Below are 24,760 nucleotides of genomic sequence, written 5' to 3' on the forward strand. Positions count from 1 at the left end.
CTGAGGTAGATAAACATCACATTCATAGCAAATAACATGGTCTGTAACTGTTTCTGAGAATGTTGTTGCTGTTCAGGACAGCTACTTGCAAATGCATTTCTGTATTTTAAAAAACAACATGTATTTTTGTTTTAAATGCATTTCAAAATACAAGTGTTATGTAGTTACATGATATTTTTGCCCAATCCTGTCCGCCATCCGGAGCCATCGTCACTTTAAGAGCATTCCTCTCTTGTCTGAGCTGCTGCCGATTCACTATGTTTCCCCATATCTTTCAGTAGAATCATCTATTGTTTTTATTTCACACAGATTGGTTGATCAAGTCATAACTAGGTAGACAAAGGACAAGGTTCTGTGCTCACGTGACACAGAACAGAATATATGACATCTATGCCTGACTCTATCAGTCCATCACACTTGACTCAAATGCTTCCTCCTTACTTGTCTGGGAGCCAAGGAAAGAACCACACACGTCATGCTGCTGTTCAGTTGCATGCAGCTCGGATAACTTTTTTTATAGCCCTAGATATCAAGGTGTGAAATAATGTTTTTGCCTTTTATGATTCTCTCATGGGGGCAGCTGTTCCCCAGTCAATTGAGCACACGAAAGAGTCACAGACAAAGAAGTTCGCTTCTGCTGCAGCTTTCGCTGTAAAATATAACGCTTTGCAGCAGCGATTCGGTCCTGCTACAGGCCTGGCTAAAACGTCTCTCTTCCATGTGGCCCTGCCCTCTTGTGTGAGACATCCTGGATTAGGGAAGATTAGGTTAAATCCCGCCAGTTGGCTGGCCGGCGGCACTTCTTTTTCTGCTCCAGTATGGCCCGACCGACCTAGGCTCTGAGGAGGTCCATTTTGTTCACACCCGGGTGATGACTGGGGATTAATATGTTTTAGTAATTAATCATCGTGTTGGAATAACATCATATGGATGACCTCATGTCTTGAGATGTAGAGAGGACTGTTTCACTGCAGTGTTGACATTGACGTAATCCTTCCACCATTTATCTACTGCCATTCGAGTCGAGGTGCTAATTGTCTAAGCCTTGCCAAGTTGACTTAAGGTAGCAACTCGGTCAACCAGACAGGTTTGCATTGAAGAGAGCTCCCTGACCTGTGAAATTCAGGCAATTATTACAACCCACTGTTTTACGTCATTCGATTTGTAGTGCTTTCTGATTCTTCAGTTTCCTCAGTTACTGTTCTTAAGGAGTGGCTGGTGTTAAATGAAATCTCAATGCTTGCGAGTGTGACGTCCAATGCCTGTGTCGAACCTGTCCATAAATAATTTGTTTCTTATGAACATAGATTTGCTATCTTGCTGTAAGGGGAATGAGCTGTGAAGTCAGACTGAACAGGCTTTGTCCATCTTTTTTTTGTCCATTTCTTTTTTTACAAGGAGGATGTGTGCACTTACATTGGAAAATGTAGGCGCACATAAAGACATTTTAGAGCTCAATTAAAAATATTTCAGATAATTAATTTTAGGTGCATTGGTGCTCCTAAATGAAAATTCCAAGTCAAACAGCAAAATATTTAGCTGCTTTTGCAAGTAAATTGGTCACCACTGTAGAGCCCTGCCTTGATGCTTTTTTTCTGTGGTCTGAAACTCCTTAAAGATGGATAAAGTTGTGAAACAAAACCCTTTTCAATCTGTCATTAGATCAGCTATTAATCAGTTAAACTAAATTGCAACCATTTAGGCTACAAGTGGCACAGAAATATGATCTTTTGATTTGCTGAAAACCCTGGCCTCTGTTGGCTAAGCCAGTTTGGGGCTACTGCTTGCAGGGTTGCTTATTGTGAAGGTTTGGGTATATAGCTGGTTTATAGCCTATAGCCTCCAGGTAAGACGCCATAGATTTCTTCTATTGCAGACCAGCTAAGAGCTGGTTACAGTATTGTAGAGTAGTTGCTCCAGTTGTGGCCTTAGGCCTTGAAGACTATACCTTTTTATTAATGCTTCTCTTCTCTCTCTAGGATGGCTTGGATGCGTTGGTGTACGACCTTGACTTTCCAGCCTTGAGGAAAAACAAAAGCATCGACAACTTTTTGAATAGATGTAAGTAACTAGCCCATACGAGGCTCTTTTCCCCATTTGTCATCCTTCCTTTGAATCTGTGACTTCCACCATGTAGAACATGCGCACCAGTGTTTCCCCTAGGATTTTTGTTCAGCAGTGGCAACAAAGTTAGCATAGGTGGGGGGTGGTGGTGAGCGTGGCCAATGGCGCAATCTCTGATCAACATTTTTAGAGGCTTTCCTCTTGGCTGCAGAGACACAATTGAGCTTTTTCAAAGAAAAGTTCCTGCAAATCTACACATTTTGCCATGGGGTTGAGAAAATTTGCTGTTTTTAAAGCTAATTTTCTGCATTTCTACACAGCATGAGCCATGGCAAAATATCTGAGTGACTAAAACATAACAACAAAATCAATAGGGGCCCCATGACCATTTTAGATTCTCCCCGATTGTTCTTTTTTTCACCCCAATTTTGTGATATCCAATTGGTAGTTAGTCTTGTCCCATCGCCGCAACTCCCATACGGACCCGGGAGAGGCGAAGGACGAGGGCCGTGTGTCCTCCGAAAACACAACCCCGCCAAGCCGCACTGCTTTTTGACACACTGTTCGCTGAACTCGGAAGCCTACCGAACCAATGTGTCGGAGGAAACACCGTACACCTGGCGACTGTCTCGGTGTGCATGCGCCCGGCCCGCCACAGGAGTCGCTAGAGCACCATGGGACAAGGACATCCCGGCCGGCCGAACCCTCCCCTAACCCGGCAGATGTTGGGCCAATTGTGTGCCGCCTCATGGGTCTCCCGGTTGCGACACAGCCCGGTATTGAACCCGGGTCTGTAGTGACGCCTGCGATGCCTGTTTTTATTTTGGTGATTTTAGTTCTGATGATGTTATAAAATAATATAGCGCTCCATTATCTTTTCTATATGATTTATCTGGCTTTTGTCGTTTAAGTTTACACTTTTTTATTTTGATTCGCGGCAACGATTTAGCAGTGGCGGCAGGAGAGATTGGAGGCTGTTTTTAGGTCACTGCCTCGCCTCTGTCCAGTCCCGGGTATAATTGTCTGCAGCTTAGCCCACTCAGGGTCCCCAACAAAGGGGCTTTCATGAGTGGCTGGTGACCCACATGGTGTCTGTCATGACACGTTCCCTTCACCACTACACCCTCTTTGACTGTAAAACTTATGCTATGGCATTTTTACACATGGACTCTCGTCATTTGTGTTAGTGTCTCTATGATGACAATTCTTCAAACTGTTCATTGTATTAGAAACAAACTATTGTTGAATTAGTCTAGTTGGTACTTTTTTCACATTCAACTCGGGCTGGGTGATATACCCGTATTTTACTATATACCAGTATTCTTGCACAGACCAGTTTGGGTTTTTAATTTACTTTCTATAATGGTATTTTTAATGTTTAAAAAAAATGAAATGTCATACGGAAGTCCAGCGTGTGTAGTGTCTGTTTTTATAGTTTCCTCCATTTGCTATTGGTCATCTTTCTCCCCCTCTTGCTGCATACCACTTCCCACACCACGCCCTGCCCCCTGTCACTCAAGGAGAGAGCAGTTGCTCAACCAGGGAGTCATGAGCACTTTTTTCCCTTCAATTTTCACTTCTTCATGGTCAGATAGATGCGACAAGATGTTGGTGACAACTAGTGATGGGAAATTTGAAATTATTTCAGTATTTGAATAACATAATGATATCCGGATAGTCGAAGTACATGTTTTCAATTATTTTAAATCATTTTTTATTTTACTTCAATGGAGACATGCTCACGCAACTCAGGAGGAACCGCCGGTAGTGGTGTGCAGGTCAGCTGTTTGTTCACCTGCTCCTGCCTGCAAAGACTAATAACGCATCTGAAAACGCCTGACTATTTGTGGTAGTGTAAAGCTGAGGCCTGCACCTAACCCTCATATATATATATATATATATATATAATTAATTTTTTTAAAGTTTTGGGACAGGGGTTGCAGGATTTTGTTTTGTCATTTAGATATGTTTCTGCTTATGATTTCAGACATTTTGGTAGGCTATTTGTTATTCAACTTGTCTATAATTAGATACATATAGCTTCTCTTTTGTCATATGTTGCCCTAGAAGACGAAATAAACCATTGCTCAACAGAATGTGGTTGAAATACTATCATATTTTATGATTAAGACCGCACCTCTACAGATCGTATCTAACGGAGCATTGCATTCTCAAGATGCAGAAAGAAATGAATCATTATTCTCCACTCCTGTTCCCAAGTAAAAATGTTCCTCATTTGGTGTATAATTTTACTGCAAGAAATGCTTAATTCGGCAGAGGTTAAGACTATAGCCCTGTTTGCACGGTACGAATATTACCAGAGAACGTTGGTTATGCATTTGTTACCCCAGAATGTCTGTTATTCCAGAGAAGGATTTGACGGGATAAGTTTTTTTCCAACCTGCCCCCTGTAATTGGGTATAGTGTCGCCAACATATTTTCATTGAGGAAGTGTGATCAATATCATTAGGATATTTTAGCTATCCGCAGTAGACATCCTAAATGCCCCCAGCCTTCAGATGTGAGCTAAACGGCTAACTACAAATCACATTTTATTTACCAAATACAACAGGTTTCGACTTTAGAGTGAAATGCTTACTTACAAGCCCTTACTAACCAACAATGCAGTTAAAAAATAATAAAAGATTAACAAGGAATATAATACAAAAAAAATTGAAGAAATGAAATTTACATAATTAAAGAGCAGCAGTAAAATAACAATAGCGAGGCTATATACAAGGGGCACCGGTTAGTCGAGGTAATATGTACACGTAGGTAGAGTTATAAAAGTGACTATGCATAGATAATAACAGAGTAGCAGCAGTGTAGGAGAGGGGGGGTCAATACAAATAGTCTGGGTAGTCTTTTGATTAGTTGTTCAGGAGTCTTATGGCTTGGGGGTAGAAGCTGTTATGGAGCCTTTTGGTCCTAGACTTGGCGCTCCAGTACCGCTTGCCATGTGGTAGCTGAGAGAACAGTCTATGGAGTCAATTTTTAGGGCCTTCCTCTGACACTGCTTGATCTAGAGGTCCTGGATGGCAGGAAGCTTGGCCCCAGTGATGTACTGGCCTGTACGCACTACCCTCTAGTGCCTTGCGTTGGCCGAGCAGTTGCCATACCAGGCAGTGATGCAACCAGTCAGGAAGCTCTAGATGGTGCAGCTGTATAACCTTTTGAGGATCTGAGGACCCTTGCCAAATCTTTTCAGTCTCCCGAGGGGGAATAGGTTTTGTCGTGCTCTTCACGACTGTCTTGGTGTGCTTGGACCATGTTAGTTTGTTGGTGATGTGGACACCAAGGAACTTGAAGATCTCAATCTGCTCCACCACAGCCGCATCGATGTGAATGGGGGTGTGCTCGGTCCTACTTTTCCTGTAGTCCACAATCATCTCCTTTGTCCTTGGTCACTTTGAGGGAGAGGTTGTTATTCCTGGCACCACACGGCCAGATCTCTGACCTCCCATAGGGATGTCGGTGATCAGGCCTACCACTGTTGTCATCTGCAAACTTAATGATGGTATTTGGAGTCGTGCCTGGCCGTGCAGTCATGAGTGAACAGGGAGTACAGGAGGGTACTGAACACGCACCCCTGATGGACCCCTGTGTTGAGGAACAGCGTGGCGGATGTGTTGTTTACCTACCCTTACCACCTGGGGGTTGCCCGTCAAGAAGTCCAGGATCCAGTTGCAGAAGGAGGTGTTTAGTACCATGGTCCTTAGCTTAGTGATGAGCTTTGAGGGCACTATGGTGTTGAACGCTGAGCTGTTGTCAATGAATAGCATTCTCACATAGGTGTTCCTTTAGTCCAGATGTTAAAGGGCGTTGTGAAGTGCAATAGAGATTGCATCATCTGTGGATCTGTTGATGCTGTATGCAAATTGGAGTGGGGCTCGGATTTCTGGGTTAATGGTGTTGATGTGAGCCATGACCAGCCTTTCAAAGCACTTCATGGCTACAGACGTGAGTGCTACTTGTCTGTAGTAATTTAGGCAGATTACCTTAGTGTTCTTGGGCACAGGGACTATGGTTGTCTGCTTGAAACATGTTGGTATTATAGACTCAGACAGGGAAAGTTTGAAAATGTCAGTGAAGATACTTTAAAAAAAATTAGGCTATGGATGAGAAAGTGAATTTGTTCCAAATGTTTAGCTCAGTTGTATGCTGCTTTGCGATCTATTAAAAGCAGGGGTTGCATTAAATATCAAATCAAATGTATTTATATAGCCCTTATTACATCAGCTGATATATCAAAGTGCTGTACAGAAACCCAGCCTAAAACCCCAAGCACGCTATTAATTTATGTCTGCTACTTTATTTTCTTAGCAAATGCTGACTGAAGGTAAATAGGGACAACTTTTTTTATGACGCATATGGCGATGTTCAAGTCATTCCCACAACGTATAAACAAAAGCATTCATTGTGAAGTTGCAACAAGGTCTTGCAACAAAAGTTGATACATGTAGGCCCGTCATATATAAGCTATGCACAGCATTTCATTCAATTTATCGAATCGTTATCTCAAATATCGAGAAACACCTGTAAAACTTAGACATTTATGTCGATTCGCACGGCACGAGTATTATCAGAGGACTTTGCCAAAAAACGGTAGGTTTTTCAGGTTAGTCAATGCCCAGATTTCAATTTCCATTTAACCCATTTTAGCGGTATGCTACGGTTTCCTTGACATGCCATAGACCTATTTGAAGTCCCGTCTTGTGACTGTCAAATTTTTATAGTGCCTCGCAATCATCCTCTTTTACCACTTCAAATCTTTTCAAAACATTTTATGGCCCTGCCTTCTCTTTATTTTTGACTCTCTTTTCCCAGCTTTTGTCTTTTTGAATTGAATTTCGACAGTCCTTTTTGCCTCAGTGGATAAATCTGTCTGCTAGTTTATTTTCTTAGCAAATGCTGGCTGAAGGTAATTGTGTTAGCCGGCTAGCTAGTAGGGATCTGAACAATGGAAAATGTTTCTGAATGTTTAAACTGACATTTAAAAAAAAATGTTTTTTTCCCCCCTTAAAATTATAAGAAAGGAATATAATTCCACGTGAATTCACACTCCAGCGTTGCTGCTAGAGCAACAGTTTGGTCTCATGACGCGTCCCTTTCGGATGGTTATGCGTTGCACCTGGACTACCATTACTGTACCTCAATTTCAACGGGCAAAGTTAACACTTCTTTCTCGTTTAACTTCTTAAAGTATTGCCATACAGGACTTTGCTGACGTCGCTTGCCTTTCTCTGCCATTGTTCCAACTGATAACGATGCTAACTAGGGAAGTCAGTTAAGAACACATTTTTATTTACAATGACGGCCGGCCAAACCGCCCTTATGGGACTCCCAATCATGGCCGGTTGTGATACAGCCTGGATGTAGCGGTGAAGTGTCGACTCCAAAATAATTGATTGCTCAACTCCTTGCACATCGACTCAATAATTATTTGTTTTGCCCATATCATGCAGCTCTGCGTGTGGAAATTAAAACGAAAGTCCAGGAAATGCAGAAATTGGTTAAAATGCTGCAATATTGTTGTTGGATTGAGCATTATAAAACTGTGTGTTGCCACCCTGGTGTCATGAACTACTCATAAAGCATATTTTCAACTTTTATTATTCAAAAACATAAAATAACATTAATTAGAAAAATAAGTTCAACAGCCAAGTGTTGGAGAGGCCTCGATGCCAATGGGATGCTTCCCCTCTGGGGTTCTGTACTCCTTGTACTGCTACTGCTCTCTTTCTTGCAAACTGCTAGCCAATGACATGTAGTCCAATCCTATTCTTTATCAAACATAAGCCTATACGCATAGACTCAGTCACATTAGCCGACAGCACAAACACATGATTTAAAGCTGGAATCCGTAGTGGTGAAACTACCACGCCCGTTTAGGATATTATATTACTTCAAACCACAAACAGTTTTCTTCCCCTCGGGCATCATTGCACATCATTGCGCGATGGAACAGAAGAGTATTTACTACAAAAATATTTATCACGAATCGCCTCTGCTCTGTTTACATAAACAAAACAATGACAATGAGCCTGGGGCGACCAGTGGTGTTGGTTCACCTTATGCGGATCTCGGCTTAAATGCTTCTCAAAATGTATTTTAATCCCGTTTTTTCAATACCATTTCTCAAGTAAGGATCATGTTCTTTACCTTCTTGAAACTGTAACTGCTGGAAATGACTGCATCAAAATGTTCTGATTTTAATGGTCCATGGCTTCATTTTGTAGATCAGTTGAACTGTGATATGGATACGGTGACACGACTCTGGCGCAGTGGAAATGTGTTCTCTGGATGAATGAATCACACTTCACCTTCTGGAAATCAGTCGGAATAATCTAGGTTTGGCGGGTGCTAGGTGAACTCTACCTGCCCCGATGCATAGTGCCAACTGTAAAGTTTGGTGGATGAGGAATAATGTCTGTGGCTGTTTTTCATGGTTCGGGCTTGGCCCATTTGTTCCAGGCAAGGGAAATCTTAACGCTACGGATTACAGTGGCATTCTAGACGATTCTGTGCTTCCGATTTTGTGGCAACAGTTTGGGGAAGGCCCTTTCCTGTTTCAGCATGGCAATGCCCCCGTGCACAAAGCGAGGTCCATACAGGTTTTTCGAGAAGAATGTGTGGAAGAATTGGACTGGCCTGCACATAGCCCTGACCTCAACCCCATCGAACACCTTTGGGATGAGTTGGAACATGAGCTGGACTTCGAGCCAGGCCTAATCGCCCAATATCGTTGCCCGACCTCACGAATGCTCTTGTGGCTGAATGGAAGCAAGTTCCCGCAGCAATGTTCTAACATTTAGTACAAGGCCTTCCCAGAAGAGTGGAGGCTGTTATAGCAACAAAGGGGGAATGAATGCCCATGATTTTGGAATGAGCTGTTCGACAAGCAGGTGTCCACATACTTTTGGTCATGTCGTGTACTTCAGATATTCAGTGAGGGCACTGACAGGTTTTCATCTGCTGTTGAGCCTTTTTTTTCTCTTCCTATTCTGAATTCTCAGTCAGTGGACAAAAGCCTCCTTTAGTCATACTCACTAATCAACCCAGTTTACTAATGATAAACCCTTGCCCTGCTCTAACTGGTTTCCTCTTCATGTCATCTCTCCTCCTCAGATAAGGACACCATCAGTAAGATCCGGGACCTGCGGATGAAAGCAGAGGACTATGAGGTGGTCAAGGTTATCGGGAGGGGTGCTTTTGGAGAAGTGCAGTTGGTGAGGATAACCATTATGGTTATGCTAATTTGTCCTCCAGTGAATTACATCAACTGTCATTTGTCTGTCTGCTTGCCCATTTTTATAAATCTGGTGCAGACATATGAAGTAATTATATGGCTTAGGTCTTTGTTTTCATCTGTATGGAAGCCCAGTGCACATCCTAAGAAGACTGTTCTCCCGTCTCTCCCAGGTAAGACACAAAGCCACCAGGAAGGTGTACGCCATGAAGCTGCTTAGCAAGTTTGAAATGATCAAAAGGTCGGATTCTGCTTTCTTCTGGGAGGAGAGGGACATCATGGCCTTTGCCAACAGCGCCTGGGTTGTGCAGGTATAGATAATTGAATAACAGTTTATTTTTTTATAGCAACTCCCTAGTGTCGTCCTCACTTTGCCTACTAGGAACAGTCTGCAAGGAAGCCCGGTGATTGAGTTTCATGTAACAGAATATTCATGCAATTTCTAGTTTTGGGGCTTTTAACTGTCCATTCCTCTTACTTATGTTTGGTCACTAACCCTAAGCCCCCCCCCAGCTGTTTTATGCGTTCCAGGATGACCGTTACCTCTACATGGTGATGGAGTATATGCCCGGTGGAGACCTGGTCAACTTGATGAGCAACTATGACGTCCCCGAGAAGTGGGCCCGTTTCTACACCGCTGAGGTGGTGCTGGCTCTGGACGGGATCCACGCCATGGGCTTCATACACAGGTATACTTACAGGGCTTCTCTTTCTCTTCGCCTCCACTGTAAAGGTTGCTCTTGAATGTCTCCACTTCTATGTCAGTTCTGTCGTGGCAGTTCTCGCCACCCTTCCAAAGCCTCCCTGAATTGGAGAAAGCCGCTCTTTCTCTTGACTGGGTCTTGAAAATGGCAGTTTAATGTACCGTTGTTGGTTTGAGAACGCTTTGGTTGTATAATATCATGTCTTCGGTTCGAGAGGTGTTGGTTTGTTATATTATTGTGTCTGTCTTTTCAGGGACGTGAAGCCTGATAACATGTTGCTAGACAAAGCGGGCCACTTGAAGTTGGCAGACTTTGGGACCTGTATGAAAATGAACAAGGTAGCTATCGCACTAGCCTTTCAATTCACCACGACTGAAAATGAGGTGTTAGTTGACAGTTCGACACCTTGTAGAGTAGACTGTTGGTCTTCTCGGATCCCGAAATTGAGATCCGAACCGAATTGGATCTGCAAAATTTCCATCCGACATCAACAGGGACCCTTTAAAATATATATATTTTTTAAGATAATATCGGATCCGAGGTAGACCAGATCCAAACCAAAATATGTCCGAGACGGTGGAGAATTTTATCGGACATGACCCAGTTAATCAATAGCCTAGAGATTTACCATTCAAATAAATGTTTTTTTGTTTTGTTTTACCAGTCTAATTGATTGTTTGACCGTATAATTGATTTGTTAATGCATACATAAAATAATCTAATCATTGATATGGAACTCAAAAGATCTGTCTGGATCAAGTGCCATCTGAGACGAGCTAATTAGTCTTCTTTTTTGTGCCGTGGTATTTGTTTTGGTATCGTGATACTAAACCTGGTATCGAAGTCAACATTCTGGAATCGTGACAACACTAGTTGCACGTTTTCTCTAGCGAGCTCAAGCCAGACCGAGAGACGGAGGCAGACCGGCGGCGGAGAGATGTTAATGCATTTGACTGAACTGACTGCCATGCGTAGCACGATTTAACCGTGCATCAATCTTTAGAACGGTTTAGCAGTTTAACACATTTACTCATTTTTCCTCATACATATCAGCTACGTAGGCGTACAATTTTTTTGCTTTCTTGTACTGACAGCTTATGCATTTTATGCAGATCGCATTAAGCATTGTACGATGCGAGACACGGCTGTGTTTTATAAATACGGTAGTATAGCAGTATAATATGAGGCTGTGTTTCAGGATGGTATGGTACGATGCGACACAGCAGTGGGAACACCAGACTATATTTCGCCAGAGGTACTAAAATCCCAGGGAGGAGATGGATATTACGGCCGGGAGTGTGACTGGTGGTCCGTGGGAGTCTTCCTGTACGAAATGCTCGTTGGTGAGTCACAATACGTGCCTTTTTCTCACACTGTTACGATGGGAAACAAACTGATCATATGAACTTGTTGTAGTTCTGGAGCAGAGTATTCCCATTATCTCGCAGACAGGACATAACAAAATTCTCCTGGTTAGTACTTAACATCCTTCCCTTGTTTTGTCATAACCCTGCACTAAAGGAACCATGAATCCATACTATACAATGATGAAGTTGAAAATAATACTATCATGTGTTTTCACATTGGCCACTGGTTGCATATCACATGCCTGATTTATTTTATTAGGATCCCCATTAGCTGTTGCAAAAGCAGCGCTACTTTTCCTGAGGTCCACACAAAACATGACAATACAGAACATCAATAGACAAGATCAGTTCAAGGACAGAACTACATATATATATATTTTTAAAGGCACACGTAGCATAGATATCAATGCATACACACAAACTATCTAGGTCAAGAAAACAACATTTCACACACACTGAACCTGGGTGGATGTGACCTCTGGAATGACCCTGGGCTCCAGTGTTGTTTATTTGTCGCGTGTGCTTTTCCAGTATGTTTATTTGTGATGGTTTTGTCGGAACTTATTGTAGACATTCCAGTAACCTAAAAGAAGTGGATGTTTAACCGGCAGATCCAAAGATTATGGTTCGGCATATGGATCAAAATTGGTTAAGGTGAAAGGTCGACGTAAAGTTAAAAGGAGGTAGCAAACCACCTTTGTGAACCATTGAAATTCTGGCTGTATATACAGTGCATTCGTCAAGTATTCAAACCTCTTGACATTTTCCACATTTTGTTACGTTAATGTCTTATTCTAAAATTGATGAAATATCCCCTCCCCCCTCAATCTACAAACAATACCCAATAATGATAGAGTAAATACAGGTTTTTAGATTTTTTTTTGCAAATGTATTAATAATAAACAACTGAAAATACATTTACCGAAGTATGCAGGTTTTCATCAAGGATCTCTCTCTGTACTTTGCTCCGTTCATCTTTCCCTCGATCCTAGCTAGTCTCCCAGTCCCTGCCGCTGAGAAACATCCCCACAGCATGATGCTGTCACCATAGGGATGGTGCCAGGTTTCCTCCAGATGTGACATCTAGCATCCAGAGAATCTTGTTTCTCATGGTCCGAGAGTACTTTAGGTGCCTTTTGGCAAACTCCAAGCGGGCTGTCATGTGCCTTTTTTACTGAGGAGTAGCTTCTGTCTAGCACTCTACCATAAAGCCCTGATTGGTGGAGTCCTGCAGAGATGGTTGTCCTTCTGGAAGGTTCTCCCATCTCCACAGAGGAATTCTGGAGCTCTGTCAGCTTGACCATTGGGTTCTTGGTCACCTCCCTGACTAAGGCCCTTCTCCCATGATTCCTCAGTTTGGCAGAGCGGCCTGCTCTTGGTGGTTACAAACTTCTTCCATTTAAGAATGATGGAGGCCCCTGTGTTCTTGGGGACCTTTAATACTACTGAATTTTTTTGATACCCTTCCCCAGATCTGTGAATTGACACAATCCTGTCTCTGAGCTCTACGGTCAGTTCCTTCGACCTCATGGCTTTGTTTTTGCTCTGACCTTATATTGACAAGTGTGTGCCTTTGCAAATCATGTCCAATCAATTGAGTTTATCACAGGTGGACAATCAAGTTGTAAAAACATCTCAAGGATGATCAATGGAAACAGGATGCACCTGAGCTTAATTTCGAGTCTCATAGCAAAGGGTTTGAGTACTTATGTAAATAAGGTATTTGTTTTTTATTTGTAATGTGCTTTTCTGCTTTGTCATTATGGGGTATTGTGTTTAGATTGATGAGGAAAAACAATTTGATCAATTTTAGAATAAGTTTGTAACAAAATGTGGGAAAGAAAAGGGGTCTGAATACTTTCCGAATGCACTGCACTAGCTAACCCCAATGCCTTTGGTTTTGTGTGCCTATAGGTGACACACCGTTCTATGCTGACTCGTTGGTGGGAACGTACAGTAAGATCATGAACCACAAGAACGCCCTGACCTTCCCTGATGACAGCGACATCTCCAAGGATGCCAAGAACCTTATCTGTGCCTTCCTGACTGACAGGTGAGGAGGATGATGATGATGATGGTGGTTCAGAGGGGCCTGACTTAGAAAAAGAGTGCGAGATTTATCTACTTGTCCAGTCAGCTTAACTCATTGGAGGAAGTTAACAGTAGTTTTGCACGCAATTGCTAACTAGTTAGCGCAATGACTGGAAGTTTATGGGATTAGTTAGCATTGCGCCAACACATCAAACTGCACACAGACAACACAATTGTATCCAGAAGTTCATCTGACTGTCAATTAAGCCCTTTATCTATTTACCCAATCTCGCACTATCCCTCTCTGTTTCACCAATGATTTTCCAGGTGAACACATAGCTAGAAAGGGAATAGTGTTATGAACTCTCATTGATTGGATTCGACTTAAGTCTTTGAGAAATGACTTAAACATCGAGCAGTGATCTTTTGAAGAGCTGTCAATCATGTCTAAATGCTTTCACTGGGTTGTGCCCGGAGACTGTTAGAGGCAAAGCCATAGACTTTGATTAATAATGGACGTTATCGGTGGACGGCAGAATCGCTAAACTGTACGTCCTCTGTTCCTATGTTTTAATTTGTCACCAGGGAGGTAAGACTGGGTCGCAACGGGGTGGATGAGATCAAGAGACATCCTTTCTTCAAGAACGACCAGTGGACATGGGAGAACATCCGAGACAGTGAGTTCCATTCAGGTTTCATGCTTCCTTTGAAGGGGAGGAGGGGCATTACATTCTGTATTGTTCTGTTGACAAATGTTACAGATAGCCAGACATGCTATAATACCATGTTTTCCAATTGACCTACTAAAGACAGTCACAGGAAAATTCAGAATAAGGACCATTCATTTCATTCAGTATCACAACCACTGAATTCCACGATTTCATTGTGTGAACCTAGATGGTTGATTTTGAGGGTGAGAATGGGGAGGAAAGCTTTCCTCGGTCATGTCCAGTAGGTAGAGAAAAAAAACATTTTGAAACTGGGAGGTACTACCTAAACTTGTCCAATAAGAATGGCTAATTTCTGTTGCAAATAGTTTTTGCTGCGGTGTACCCTACTGAACAGGAGCCTGGCATCGGTATTCATGTGGTCTCCGGCTACAACAGAGAGATTAGAGGCGGGAGGCTAAATGTAAATCGAGTGGCTGTAGCAGCTCTCAGGATCGCTTGAGCTTTCAAAAGTCTGCATTTTCAAAACGCAGACCAACCAAAAAGCTGCGTTTTTAATAGATTTCATATACATGGGTCCTCTCAGTGTTCTAGAATGCAGGAAAATGGGCCTCCCGGGTAAGGCACTGCATCGCAGTGCAAGCTGTGCCACCAGAGACTCTGGGTTCTGCGCCCCTCCAAAAGTAAAAATTAGATAAGTGTTGACACACTCACGAAAATTGGCTAATCAAACACGGGTTCGAACCCAAGCAAACAAACTAGTGTGAAAACGGCGACATAGCAAACGTTCTGAATGTGCTCACGCATCCTATCTTACTTCCACTCCCTCCGTTTTTCTCGATTTTCTCCTTTCGGCAGCCTGGTCAAAAATGGTCTGTGCCTTATCAAAGTCAAAAATTCGGGACTACGGTGCCCCCATTTTAAATTTTAATTTGTGTCTGTGGGTTCTGGGAGCTGCAACCCCTTTCAGTGGGAACACTGGACTTGAGGAGGACCACAGAAAGCTCCCCGAGCTGAGCGTGTGCTGGGAACACGTTGCAAAGACCATTGACAGAGACACCAGCCGGGCACACCCTCCCTGCAGAGAGAGTGGTTGTCAGCGAGAGGTTGGGGAGGATGGATGAGACTTTTCAGATAATTGCAGCGGGTCTATTTAAATATAAAAAGTTTGAATTCTGCGTGACTGTGACCCCTGGCTCTTTACCGGGTTTATATGAAGTAATCTGAAGCGCTGCGGTCAACGCTTTGGCTGGGACCCACTGGCCCTGCTCCGGCCTACTCTGCCATGGCACCAGCTGTCTTAGCTAATACGTAGTACTGTGTCAACTGTCAGACTGAATGCTGGTGTTTTATAGTTTATGCATTTGATCTCCAAGCAACCTAGCCTGCATCCAAATGTATGCTAGATTGACAAGATACTGTTTTATATGATATAATGGGGGAGATAGACTGACATTTGACAGTAGAGGTGCTTCTTGCCTCAGTTTAGGACGGACATTTCCGCTACAACATGCTCTCAACTCAGTGTGGCTCTGCACCAACTCATAGAAAACTAGTAGAATACCTCTCCATCTGCAGTGAGTCATGTTTCTCTCTTCTCTCCTCCACCTTCTGTCCATCCGTGTTTCCAGCAGCGGCCCCGGTGGTGCCTGAGCTGAGCAGCGACATCGACACCAGTAACTTTGACGACATCGAGGCGGACCGGGGAGACGAGGAGACCTTCCCCATACCGAAGGCCTTCGTGGGCAACCAGCTGCCCTTTGTGGGCTTCACCTACTACAGCAGTCATCAGTAAGTCTTACTCCGCATAGCCAGGCTTCAAACTACTACAGCAATCATCAGTGATGCTCTTAAGGCCCTTTTTTCCTGGAGAATTTCCATCTTAGTCCAAAACGGTGTCCAGTGCATGTATTGGCACTGTCTGATTAGCCAGGCTTCATCAACTACTGTCAACACTGTTAGTCTTTTCCTAGGCTTTTCCTGGTCAGCTCAGTTGGTCAGGAAAAACATCAAGGCCCCTAACCACAGTCATCACATTCTAGGCTGCACCTATTAGAACAGGCGTGTTTGTGGGCCGGTTCTGGCCCGTAAACACATTCTATCTGGGCGCGCGGGCAGTTTGAGTAAAACAAGTTTTGGGGATTTATAATGGACCTACTTTTATAGTCTCTTCACTCTGCCCAGCTTGCTAACGGTCATCGTGACGAATGGTAGACTGTCAGGAAGTGTCGGAAATTCTAAAAGCCATGGATATGGGACTATTTATTGCTAATTTAGAGAGGCGAGGAAATATAACCAATTTTAAGTGAGGCCATCCGGACCTCGGTGAACGAATGCGGTCAGCAGGACCAAATTAGTTTGACACCCCTGTACTAGAGCCATTAGCCATTTATTTTTATACCGCCACAGAAATACACTGCTCAAAAAAATAAAGGGAACACTAAAATAACACATCCTAGATCTGAATGAATTAAATATTCTTATTAAATACTTTTTTCTTTACATAGTTGAATGTGCTGACAACAAAATCGCACAAAAATGATCGATGGAAATCAAATTTATCAACCCATGGAGGTCTGGATTTGGAGTCACACTCAAAATTAAAGCTACACTACAGGCTGATCCAACTTTGATGTAATATCCTTAAAACAAGTCAAAATGAGGCTCAGTAGTGTGTGTGGCCTCCACGTGCCTGTATGACCTCCCTACAACGCCTGGGCATGCTGTGGTGCAACGTGGCATTGGTGGATGGAGCGAGACATGATGTCCCAGATGTGCTCAATTGGATTCAGGATTCAGGTCTGGGGAACGGGCTGGCCAGTCCATAGCATCAATGCCTTCCTCTTGCCATCCTCTTGCAGGAACACACTGACACACTCTGTCACATGTGCTCAGTGTGAACCTGCTTTCATCTGTGAAGAGCACAGGGCGCCAGTGGCGAATTTGCCAATCTTGGTGTTCTCTGGCAAATGCCAAACGTCCTGCACTGTGTTGGGCTGTAAGCACAACCCCCACCTGTGGACGTCGGGCCCTCATACCACCCTCATGGAGTCTGTTTCTGACCGTTTGAGCAGACACATGCACATTTGTGGCCTGCTGGAGGTCATTTTGCAGGGCTCTGGCAGTGCTCCTCCTGCTCCTCCTTGCACAAAGGCAGAGGTAGCGGTCCTGCTGCTGGGTTGTTGCCCTCCTATGGCCTCCTCCACGTCTCCTGATGTACTGGCCTGTCTCCTGGTAGCACCTCCATGCTCTGGACACTACGCTGACAGACACAGCAAACCTTCTTGCCACAGCTCGCATTGATGTGCCATCCTGGATGAGCTGCACTACCTGAGCCACTTGTGTGGGTTGTAGACTCCGTCTCATGCTACCACTAGAGTGAATGCACCGCCAGCATTCAGAAGTGACCAAAACATCAGCCAGGAAGCATAGGAACTGAGAAGTGGTCTGTGGTCACCACCTGCAGAACTACTCCTTTATTGGGGGTGTCTTGCTAATTGCTTATTTCCAACTGTTGTCTATTCCATTTGCACAACAGCATGTGAAATGTATTGTCAATCAGTGTTGCTTCCTAAGTGGACAGTTTCATTTCACAGAAGTATGATTGACTTGGAGTTACATTGTGTTGTTTAAGTGTTCCTTTTATTTTTTTGAGCAGTGTATAATGTAACCTGTTTAAATCACCCAGAGCTTGTTAGACCTGCACACGTCTCAAACCGCAGACTAGGTAACCTGACCTAGATAACAACCACAACATGTTTGACCCAAAGGGATGTGTTTTCGCGGTGTGGTCAGGTCATCCTTGGCTCAGGTCAGGGAAGTGTGGTCCTACTGTTGCCTCTGACGAGATCTGATCCTCCTGTTGTGGTCTATTCTCTAGGTTTTCCCGGAGCTCCAGCACCAAGAGTGTTGACAAACGCAGCAGCTCCACCAAGGAAGACAAGAGCCATGTGAGTACTCACTTGGATATTAAAACGAAGACACAGTTGCGTCTGCAGTTGCGTTACTACTTTCTGTATAGGCAAAAAAAAGATGGCAAGTTTATTGGGATGGGCACGGTTAATCTGTTAATTGAATATCCGAACGGATGTTAGTATTAGATTACTTGAGTGGGTTCAGGAATAAATAAATACAAATAAGTGTAGGCCTATTTTAGCAATGGGAAAAGCTTTGTCTAAGTTATCCTTGAGACATTGTTACCTACAAGGGTACACAATCGCATTGAAAAGTGTTCATTCAATAAAATATGAATGTTGTAATGGTGCATTGAGCTGCTGCTGCTATTTCCGACCTTACAATAGCTATTAAAAGGCACGCACCTAGCAGTTTCCACAGGACCTGACACAGATCAAGACAAAACACTCACCAGAAAACCTTTTCGGTATCAGAATCATTTCTATAGATGGCGAAAATAGGACTTCTTTCTCACTGTTGCCATTACTCCAAACCACCGGGTTAAAGCAGTCTACTTCTGCCATGTGCATTTGCATCATGACCCTAGTTTATTGACGTTTTTGTCATTTAGAAGACAAAGAGTATCTGTTTAACGTGTTATACGTTGTTTATCGTTCAGCTGGAGAACCTGCAGAAGAGGATCTACCAGCTAGAAGAACAACTCCACAGTGAGATGCAGCTGAAGGACGAAATAGAGCAGAAGTGCAGGTACACAACCTGCCAATCAGTTCCGATAACTTCCATCTCCAGCTAGACAAATACACAATGCTGGTTTAGAGAGAGAAAACAACCCGTCTGTCTTTTTCAAAGAACAATGCGCTTGATCTCAAGTCGTCCCCGTTTTAGAAGACCAAGCAAAGCAATTTTAAAAGTGCAAATCTGTGTCTGTCTTTTTAGGGCCTCGAACACAAAGCTTGACAAGATCATGAAAGAGCTGGACGAGGAGGTGAGTGAATATCTCGGATTCTGCGACACAAATGTAGGCGAATGGATAACGATCTACGGTAGTCGACAAAATGTGTTTAAAAAAACAACACATAAAATAGGGCCGAAATGCTCTGTACTTTGAGGACTTACTCCTGTTCTCCCTTCCCTCCCAGGGCAACGTGAGGAAGGGTGTGGAGGCCAGCATGTCCCTGCTGGAGAAGGACAAGATGATGATCCAGCACCGAGCCACCGAGTACCAAAGAAAGGCCGACCAGGAGGCCGAGAAGAGACGCAACTTGGAGAACGAGGGTAAGGATTGTTTTTTGTCCTCTCTCATTCACCCGATCATTTCATCTCTTTTCAATCTGCCCCCGTTTAAGTCCAAACCTCTGTTTTATTAATCATGTCTATAACATGTGTTTTTAACACTGATTATGGACAAATATGATCATAGGTGTGTATAGAATGTATTACAGAATGTATACAAGTGGTTGGGCCATTATATTGATAGGGTTTGTACAGGGTTAATGCTACAGTATAATCCATGAAAAGCTCTCCCCCCCCTGGTGCTGTAGTGGTTCAAATACCCGAGCTGGCAAGGTTAAAAATCTGTTAAGGTGCAAGGCACTTAACCCTCATTTTCTCCATGGGCGCCGTACTACTATGGCTGACCCTGTAAAACGACACATTTCACTGCACCTGTCCGGTGTATGTGACAATGCATATAAACCTTTGTAGCATCCCTCTCCTCCCTGAAGTTAGAAAGCGTCCCAAAATGGCACCCTGTTCCATATAAAGTGGACAACTTTTAACCGGGGCCCGTAGGGAATAGGGCGCCATTCAGGGCGTAGCCTTGATCTGGCCCGAACAGATGTTTGTCCCAACTGGATTACTACTCACCCTGGCCGAGCAAGACTAGAGCTGCTTGACCCACTAGTCTGGTTGTCTGCTCGTCTCTGTCCCTCTGACGAGCGGTCTTAACCCAGACACACATCATCTGAGACCCTCCCATTGACTGGGACCAGTGGCTCGCTGTGAATTCAAGCACAACCAGATCCGGTACCATAAACGGAGCACTTTAAATGCAACGCGTGAGCAAGTCCCATGCACAAAAAAACAGGTTCTTGATACAGTTAGTTTAGTGTAGCGTCATGTTTTGAAAGGGACGTGTGTGTGTGTGTGTGTGTGTGTGTGTGTGTGTGTGTGTGTGTGTGTGTGTGTGTGTGTGTGTGTGTGTGTGTGTGTGTGTGTGTGTGTGTGAAGATTTACTTAATCTTTGATTGACTCCTCTTTTTCTCTCTCGTCTCAGTGTCCACTCTGAAGGAGCAGCTTGAGGACATGAGGAAAATCTGCCAAAACTCTCAGGCCTCGAATGACAAGATCCTACAGTTGCAAAATCAGGTACAGTATCTCACACACTGCTCTCTTTGATTACCATCCACACAGCACAGGGGTCGGGGTTGTTTGAGGTCTGTGTCAATGTAGTAGTCGGCTCATCCAATCAAAGAGCCAGAATGTCTGTCAAAGTTCAGAATCTGGGGTCAACGGTACAGACGGTGAAGGGGATGTGTGAGGGATGTTAGTTTTGAGGGTTGTGTGAGACGGGTCAAGGAGAGGGCAGGCCAGGTTTTAACCACAGATCAAGGATCAGATTACTCCACTCTAAATCGGAACCGTAACCATGACAAGGATGAACAATATCTGACCCGGTGTCATTACACTAACGCTTTGTTCCATTACATGACTGGATTTTTATCAGCAAATTGAAGTCACTTTTTATTTTTATAGAGCAAGGCCTCAGACTATAGAAACAAGGCCTCAGACTGGACTGGTATAGACCTTTCAGAGCACAAAAGTAGTCTTTGCCTATTAGGTATTATTAGAAGCTTATGATTGGATATCAGTCTGTTCACAACATTAGACGTCCTCCCACATGTCGGTTAAGAAACCCAACTGTCTCAATCAACGTTCTGCAGCAACTGAGTGGATCGTCTGTGTCCGGAAGTAATATTGACTCCGAGCTTTCCCTAATGGTCGTTTCCTTGACTGGCAGCTGGAGGAGGCCAATGACCTGCTGCGGGCAGAGTCGGACACGGCGGCGCGGCTGAGGAAGAGCCACACGGAGATGGCCAAGTCCATGAGCCAGCTGGAGGGGCTGAACCGCGAGCTGCAGGAGAAGTGCCGTTCGTCTGACGGGGGGAGGGCCCAGCTGGAGAAGGAGCTGCTGCAGCTGCAAAGCACGCTGGACTCTGAAAGGAGGTGCTACAGCCAGGGATCAGAGGAGATCCACGAGCTGCAAGGTACCATTTGGCTACATCCTAATTCTCCACACTTCTCCCTAAAGTGTGCACTTTTTAATCTTTATTCTGATCCCCATTAACCGACAGCTACTCTTCCTGCGGTCTATACGAAATCAAATCAAATGTATTTATATAGCCCTTCGTACATCCGCTGATATCTCAGTGCTGTACAGAAACCCAGCCTAAAACCCCAAACAGCAAGCAATGCAGGTGTAGAAGCGCGTTTATACATACAACAACAAATACATATCTAAGCACTCAGCTAAGCATGGTCTATTACACCAATCAAAGGCTCTTAAATCTATGTAGGGGAGTGCACCAGACAAGGAAAAGGGTGGCGATTTTGGACACTCGGGCCCAAAGACTGCACTCATTTTCTATGACTAAATGTGACTACGACATGACTCTGTGTTTGAGTAAATACGAGGTGTCTGACTGCATGTGTTAGAACTAGAATGGATTCATGTGGTCGCCTACACCCATTTTAGTTTGCTTTACAGTAATACCTCAGTCACTCTTACTTAGCTGTTCAACTAACTTCAAATGATCTGAAGTGAACTCACTCGCTGTTTAAGAGACAGCTGGGGATTATTAGCTCCAGTTCTAAACATTCTCATTCATCACATTAGACATGCCCAGGCACTGTCCAATGCCTACGGAACTCTTTGTACAGTAGGAGAGGCTCGGGGGTGAATATATCTGAGGGATTGTGTTGAGATATTGCTCTTAATTCTGACTGAATTTGAAGTGGTACAGAAGTCCACATTGACTAGAAAAAATACTTTATTGTCCAGTGTCCTTACAGTCCAGACTTTTGTAGATGTACAGATATAGTTTTCCAAGTCTTAAAGCTATGCATTCTGGTGCGTTGAGCACGTTGCACAAACCCCTGTTTTGACGGTGTGTGTGTGTGTGTGTGCGTGTGCGTGTGCGTGTCTGTAGTGCGGACGACTGGTCTTCAGGAGGACAATAAGAACTTGAAACTCTGCCTGTCCAAAGTGGAGGCGGAACGCAAGCAGGCCCAGGAGAGGAGAAACAACCTGGAGAAGGTTTGTGCCCTCCCAAGTCTCTCCACACGTCACATACAAACCCATACTATGCGTTCTCCTGCTAACACAAAACCTGCCGTTGATATCCAGTTACTTGTGAAGTCCACCTACTGTCAGTGGGGGTCAAAATGGAAGTATAAAAATAAATAGCTGTATTAGCTTATTTTCTTTTCAATCTTGACAAAGTAAATATCAGCAGAATGACTGTTTTTCCGGATCAAGATGGACACGCTGCTCGTATGCAAATGTCCATTCTTGGGATTCTTTATGCAATTCAGTGTTGTCTCCCAACAGGAGAAGAACAACCTGGAGATTGACCTGAACTACAAGCTGAAGACTCTGCAGCAGCGTTTGGACCAGGAGCACACAGAACACAGAGTGACGCGGGCCCAGCTCACTGACAAATACGAGTCCATTGAAGAGGCCAAGTCAGCTGCCATGCATGGTATTTCTGAGCCTGTGTTGGAGCATACCCTATCTTTCTCCTTTTTCTGTTTGTCGCCCCACCTGCACCACTCTTACCCAGGGGGCACTGAATGGAAAGGGGCGGAATTCAGGGAATGTACTCCACTCCCCTCCATGTGGCATGTCGAGACTTTACCCCCCCCCCCCTACGTGTTAAAAAGCTGGACCACATCCCACCTTCCAAAAACCAGAAATGACTGAGACTGTCTAGCACTGAAGCCACATTTACTTGTCTTCTAGCAGTTGTTGTAGTCCTGACCTTTTTCAATGTAGTTTATTTGAAATGACTGAGCACGAATGTCCTATTAAATCTGTTGGTAAGATCCTCCATAGAATGATGGATGGATAGTTGCAACTGAGTGACACGTCTTCCTTTCTTCCCTCCAGCGGTGCAGCAGAAGGTGTCGGAGGAGAGCGGGGCGAGGATGCGAGCGGAGAGCAGGGTGGTGGAGGTGGAGAAGCAGTGCTCCATGCTGGAGTTTGACCTTAAGCAGTCAGTGCAGAAGATGGAGCAGCTGATGAAGCAGAAGGAGAGGCTGGAGGACGAGGTGAGCACCACCGGATGTTAACTCGTACTGGCTGGGGTGGATGCCCACGGTCACGTGCTGATAACCTTCAACTTTGCATCACTCGTTCAACCGTCGGACTTATCAGACGTCAGTCATGAATGGTTACTAATGGCAAATTTCACAGTAGTTAGGATTCAAGGCCCACTGTGAACGTTGGCGAATTTGTTAATTGTATTTTTTATTTTATTTATTTTTTTACCCAAGACAATCTCCTGGTATAACCTGTATAGTTAGGACATACTGTTTGTGTCCTAACACATGGGTTTCCCTCCCTCTTTCCTCTCAGGTGAAAGGTCTACGGATGCAGCTGGAGCAGGAGTCCAGTAAGAGGCTGCTGGCCCAGAACGAGCTGAAGAGCCGCTCGCAGGAGGCCGACCGGCTGAAGGGCTCGGAGAAGCAGCTGAAGCAGGAGATCAACACGGCACTAGAGAGCAAACGGTCGCTCGAGTTCCAGCTCGCACAGCTCACCAAGTGAGAAAACCCTCCAAAACTAGTCGCATGTTGTCGAAGCCCACCACAGTTTGACTTACCCCAAATAATAGAGTATGTCGAGTTTACCACTAGTCACTCGTACAAGGGTCAGAGATCTTTCCATCCCCCTAATGTTTATTATAGTTGGGATGGGGGTTGGGTGATCTGATCCTAGGTCTGTGGGTAACTTCTAGCTTGGATTCTTAACAGGCCCACATTGAGCATCGTCTCAATGCATGTTACCTCCCTTCCAAATGTGTGCAATACCTTTCAGCCACACTTATCAATCTTCATTAGCTCAACTCTATTCTAAAAGCCTAACATTCTGTCAGTCTTTTAGTTTGACGTTTTTTCTTCCTGCAGCTAGCTAATACCGCTTTGGGAGTCGAGACGTTAAATGGCCCTACAATTGGTTGATATTCCAGTAAAAAGGCTCTTATTCCAGCTTAGGGGGTAATTGTGGCAAAGCTGCCCTCTGACAATGTTTACACCACAGGATTAAGGATTAGCCTGCAGTCCAGCTCCTCCCACCAGACCAGACCAGACTGACTGGACTGTTAATCCGGCTGCAGAGCGTTCTGTAGGTTTCCGCCTACGGAGCTCTGCAAGCAGTGGTGGTGGTGGTATTCCCCAGCTAATTACAGCCCTGGGACATATTGGATAGTACAGTGTCATTAGGTTCATAATATATACACACATTATGGGGCTGACAAGTTTGATCGCTTCTTGATGATTTTATCTGAATTTCCCTTTCAACACTGATTTGGTTGTTTTGAAACTGTAATATGTTAAATCATGTGGTCTGTGTGTCTGTCTTCCAGGCAGTACAGGGGCAACGAGGGACAGATGAGGGAACTTCAGGACCAGCTTGAGGCCGAACAGTATTTCTCAGTGAGTAGGACCCATCTACCCCACTCTCCGATAACCTGGCTCGGTGGCTAA

The 24,760-nt window shown here is 44.2% G+C and overlaps 1 protein-coding gene across 6 annotated transcripts in view; it reads left to right on the top strand.

The window, feature by feature from the left end:
- Nucleotides 1-24,760, top strand: part of LOC124041728 (rho-associated protein kinase 1-like) — a 74,410-nt gene that overhangs the window by 38,515 nt on the left and 11,135 nt on the right. For 5 of the 6 annotated variants that reach the window (XM_046359663.1, XM_046359658.1, XM_046359662.1 and 2 more), the window contains exons 2-21: nucleotides 1,980-2,061; nucleotides 9,193-9,293; nucleotides 9,487-9,624; nucleotides 9,827-10,002; nucleotides 10,271-10,355; nucleotides 11,216-11,360; nucleotides 13,299-13,437; nucleotides 14,001-14,092; nucleotides 15,715-15,874; nucleotides 17,964-18,033; nucleotides 18,657-18,745; nucleotides 18,935-18,983; nucleotides 19,138-19,273; nucleotides 20,274-20,365; nucleotides 21,018-21,264; nucleotides 22,207-22,313; nucleotides 22,608-22,758; nucleotides 23,166-23,326; nucleotides 23,634-23,818; nucleotides 24,640-24,709. In XM_046359663.1, the coding sequence (XP_046215619.1) occupies nucleotides 1,980-2,061; nucleotides 9,193-9,293; nucleotides 9,487-9,624; nucleotides 9,827-10,002; nucleotides 10,271-10,355; nucleotides 11,216-11,360; nucleotides 13,299-13,437; nucleotides 14,001-14,092; nucleotides 15,715-15,874; nucleotides 17,964-18,033; nucleotides 18,657-18,745; nucleotides 18,935-18,983; nucleotides 19,138-19,273; nucleotides 20,274-20,365; nucleotides 21,018-21,264; nucleotides 22,207-22,313; nucleotides 22,608-22,758; nucleotides 23,166-23,326; nucleotides 23,634-23,818; nucleotides 24,640-24,709 (2,475 nt within the window). The remainder of the gene's footprint in view (nucleotides 1-1,979; nucleotides 2,062-9,192; nucleotides 9,294-9,486; nucleotides 9,625-9,826; nucleotides 10,003-10,270; nucleotides 10,356-11,215; nucleotides 11,361-13,298; nucleotides 13,438-14,000; nucleotides 14,093-15,714; nucleotides 15,875-17,963; nucleotides 18,034-18,656; nucleotides 18,746-18,934; nucleotides 18,984-19,137; nucleotides 19,274-20,273; nucleotides 20,366-21,017; nucleotides 21,265-22,206; nucleotides 22,314-22,607; nucleotides 22,759-23,165; nucleotides 23,327-23,633; nucleotides 23,819-24,639; nucleotides 24,710-24,760) is intronic. The other variant, XM_046359659.1, reaches the window with a different exon arrangement.

The sequence above is a fragment of the Oncorhynchus gorbuscha genome, linkage group LG08 (assembly GCF_021184085.1).
Source record: "Oncorhynchus gorbuscha isolate QuinsamMale2020 ecotype Even-year linkage group LG08, OgorEven_v1.0, whole genome shotgun sequence".
Classification (NCBI taxonomy): domain Eukaryota; kingdom Metazoa; phylum Chordata; class Actinopteri; order Salmoniformes; family Salmonidae; genus Oncorhynchus; species Oncorhynchus gorbuscha.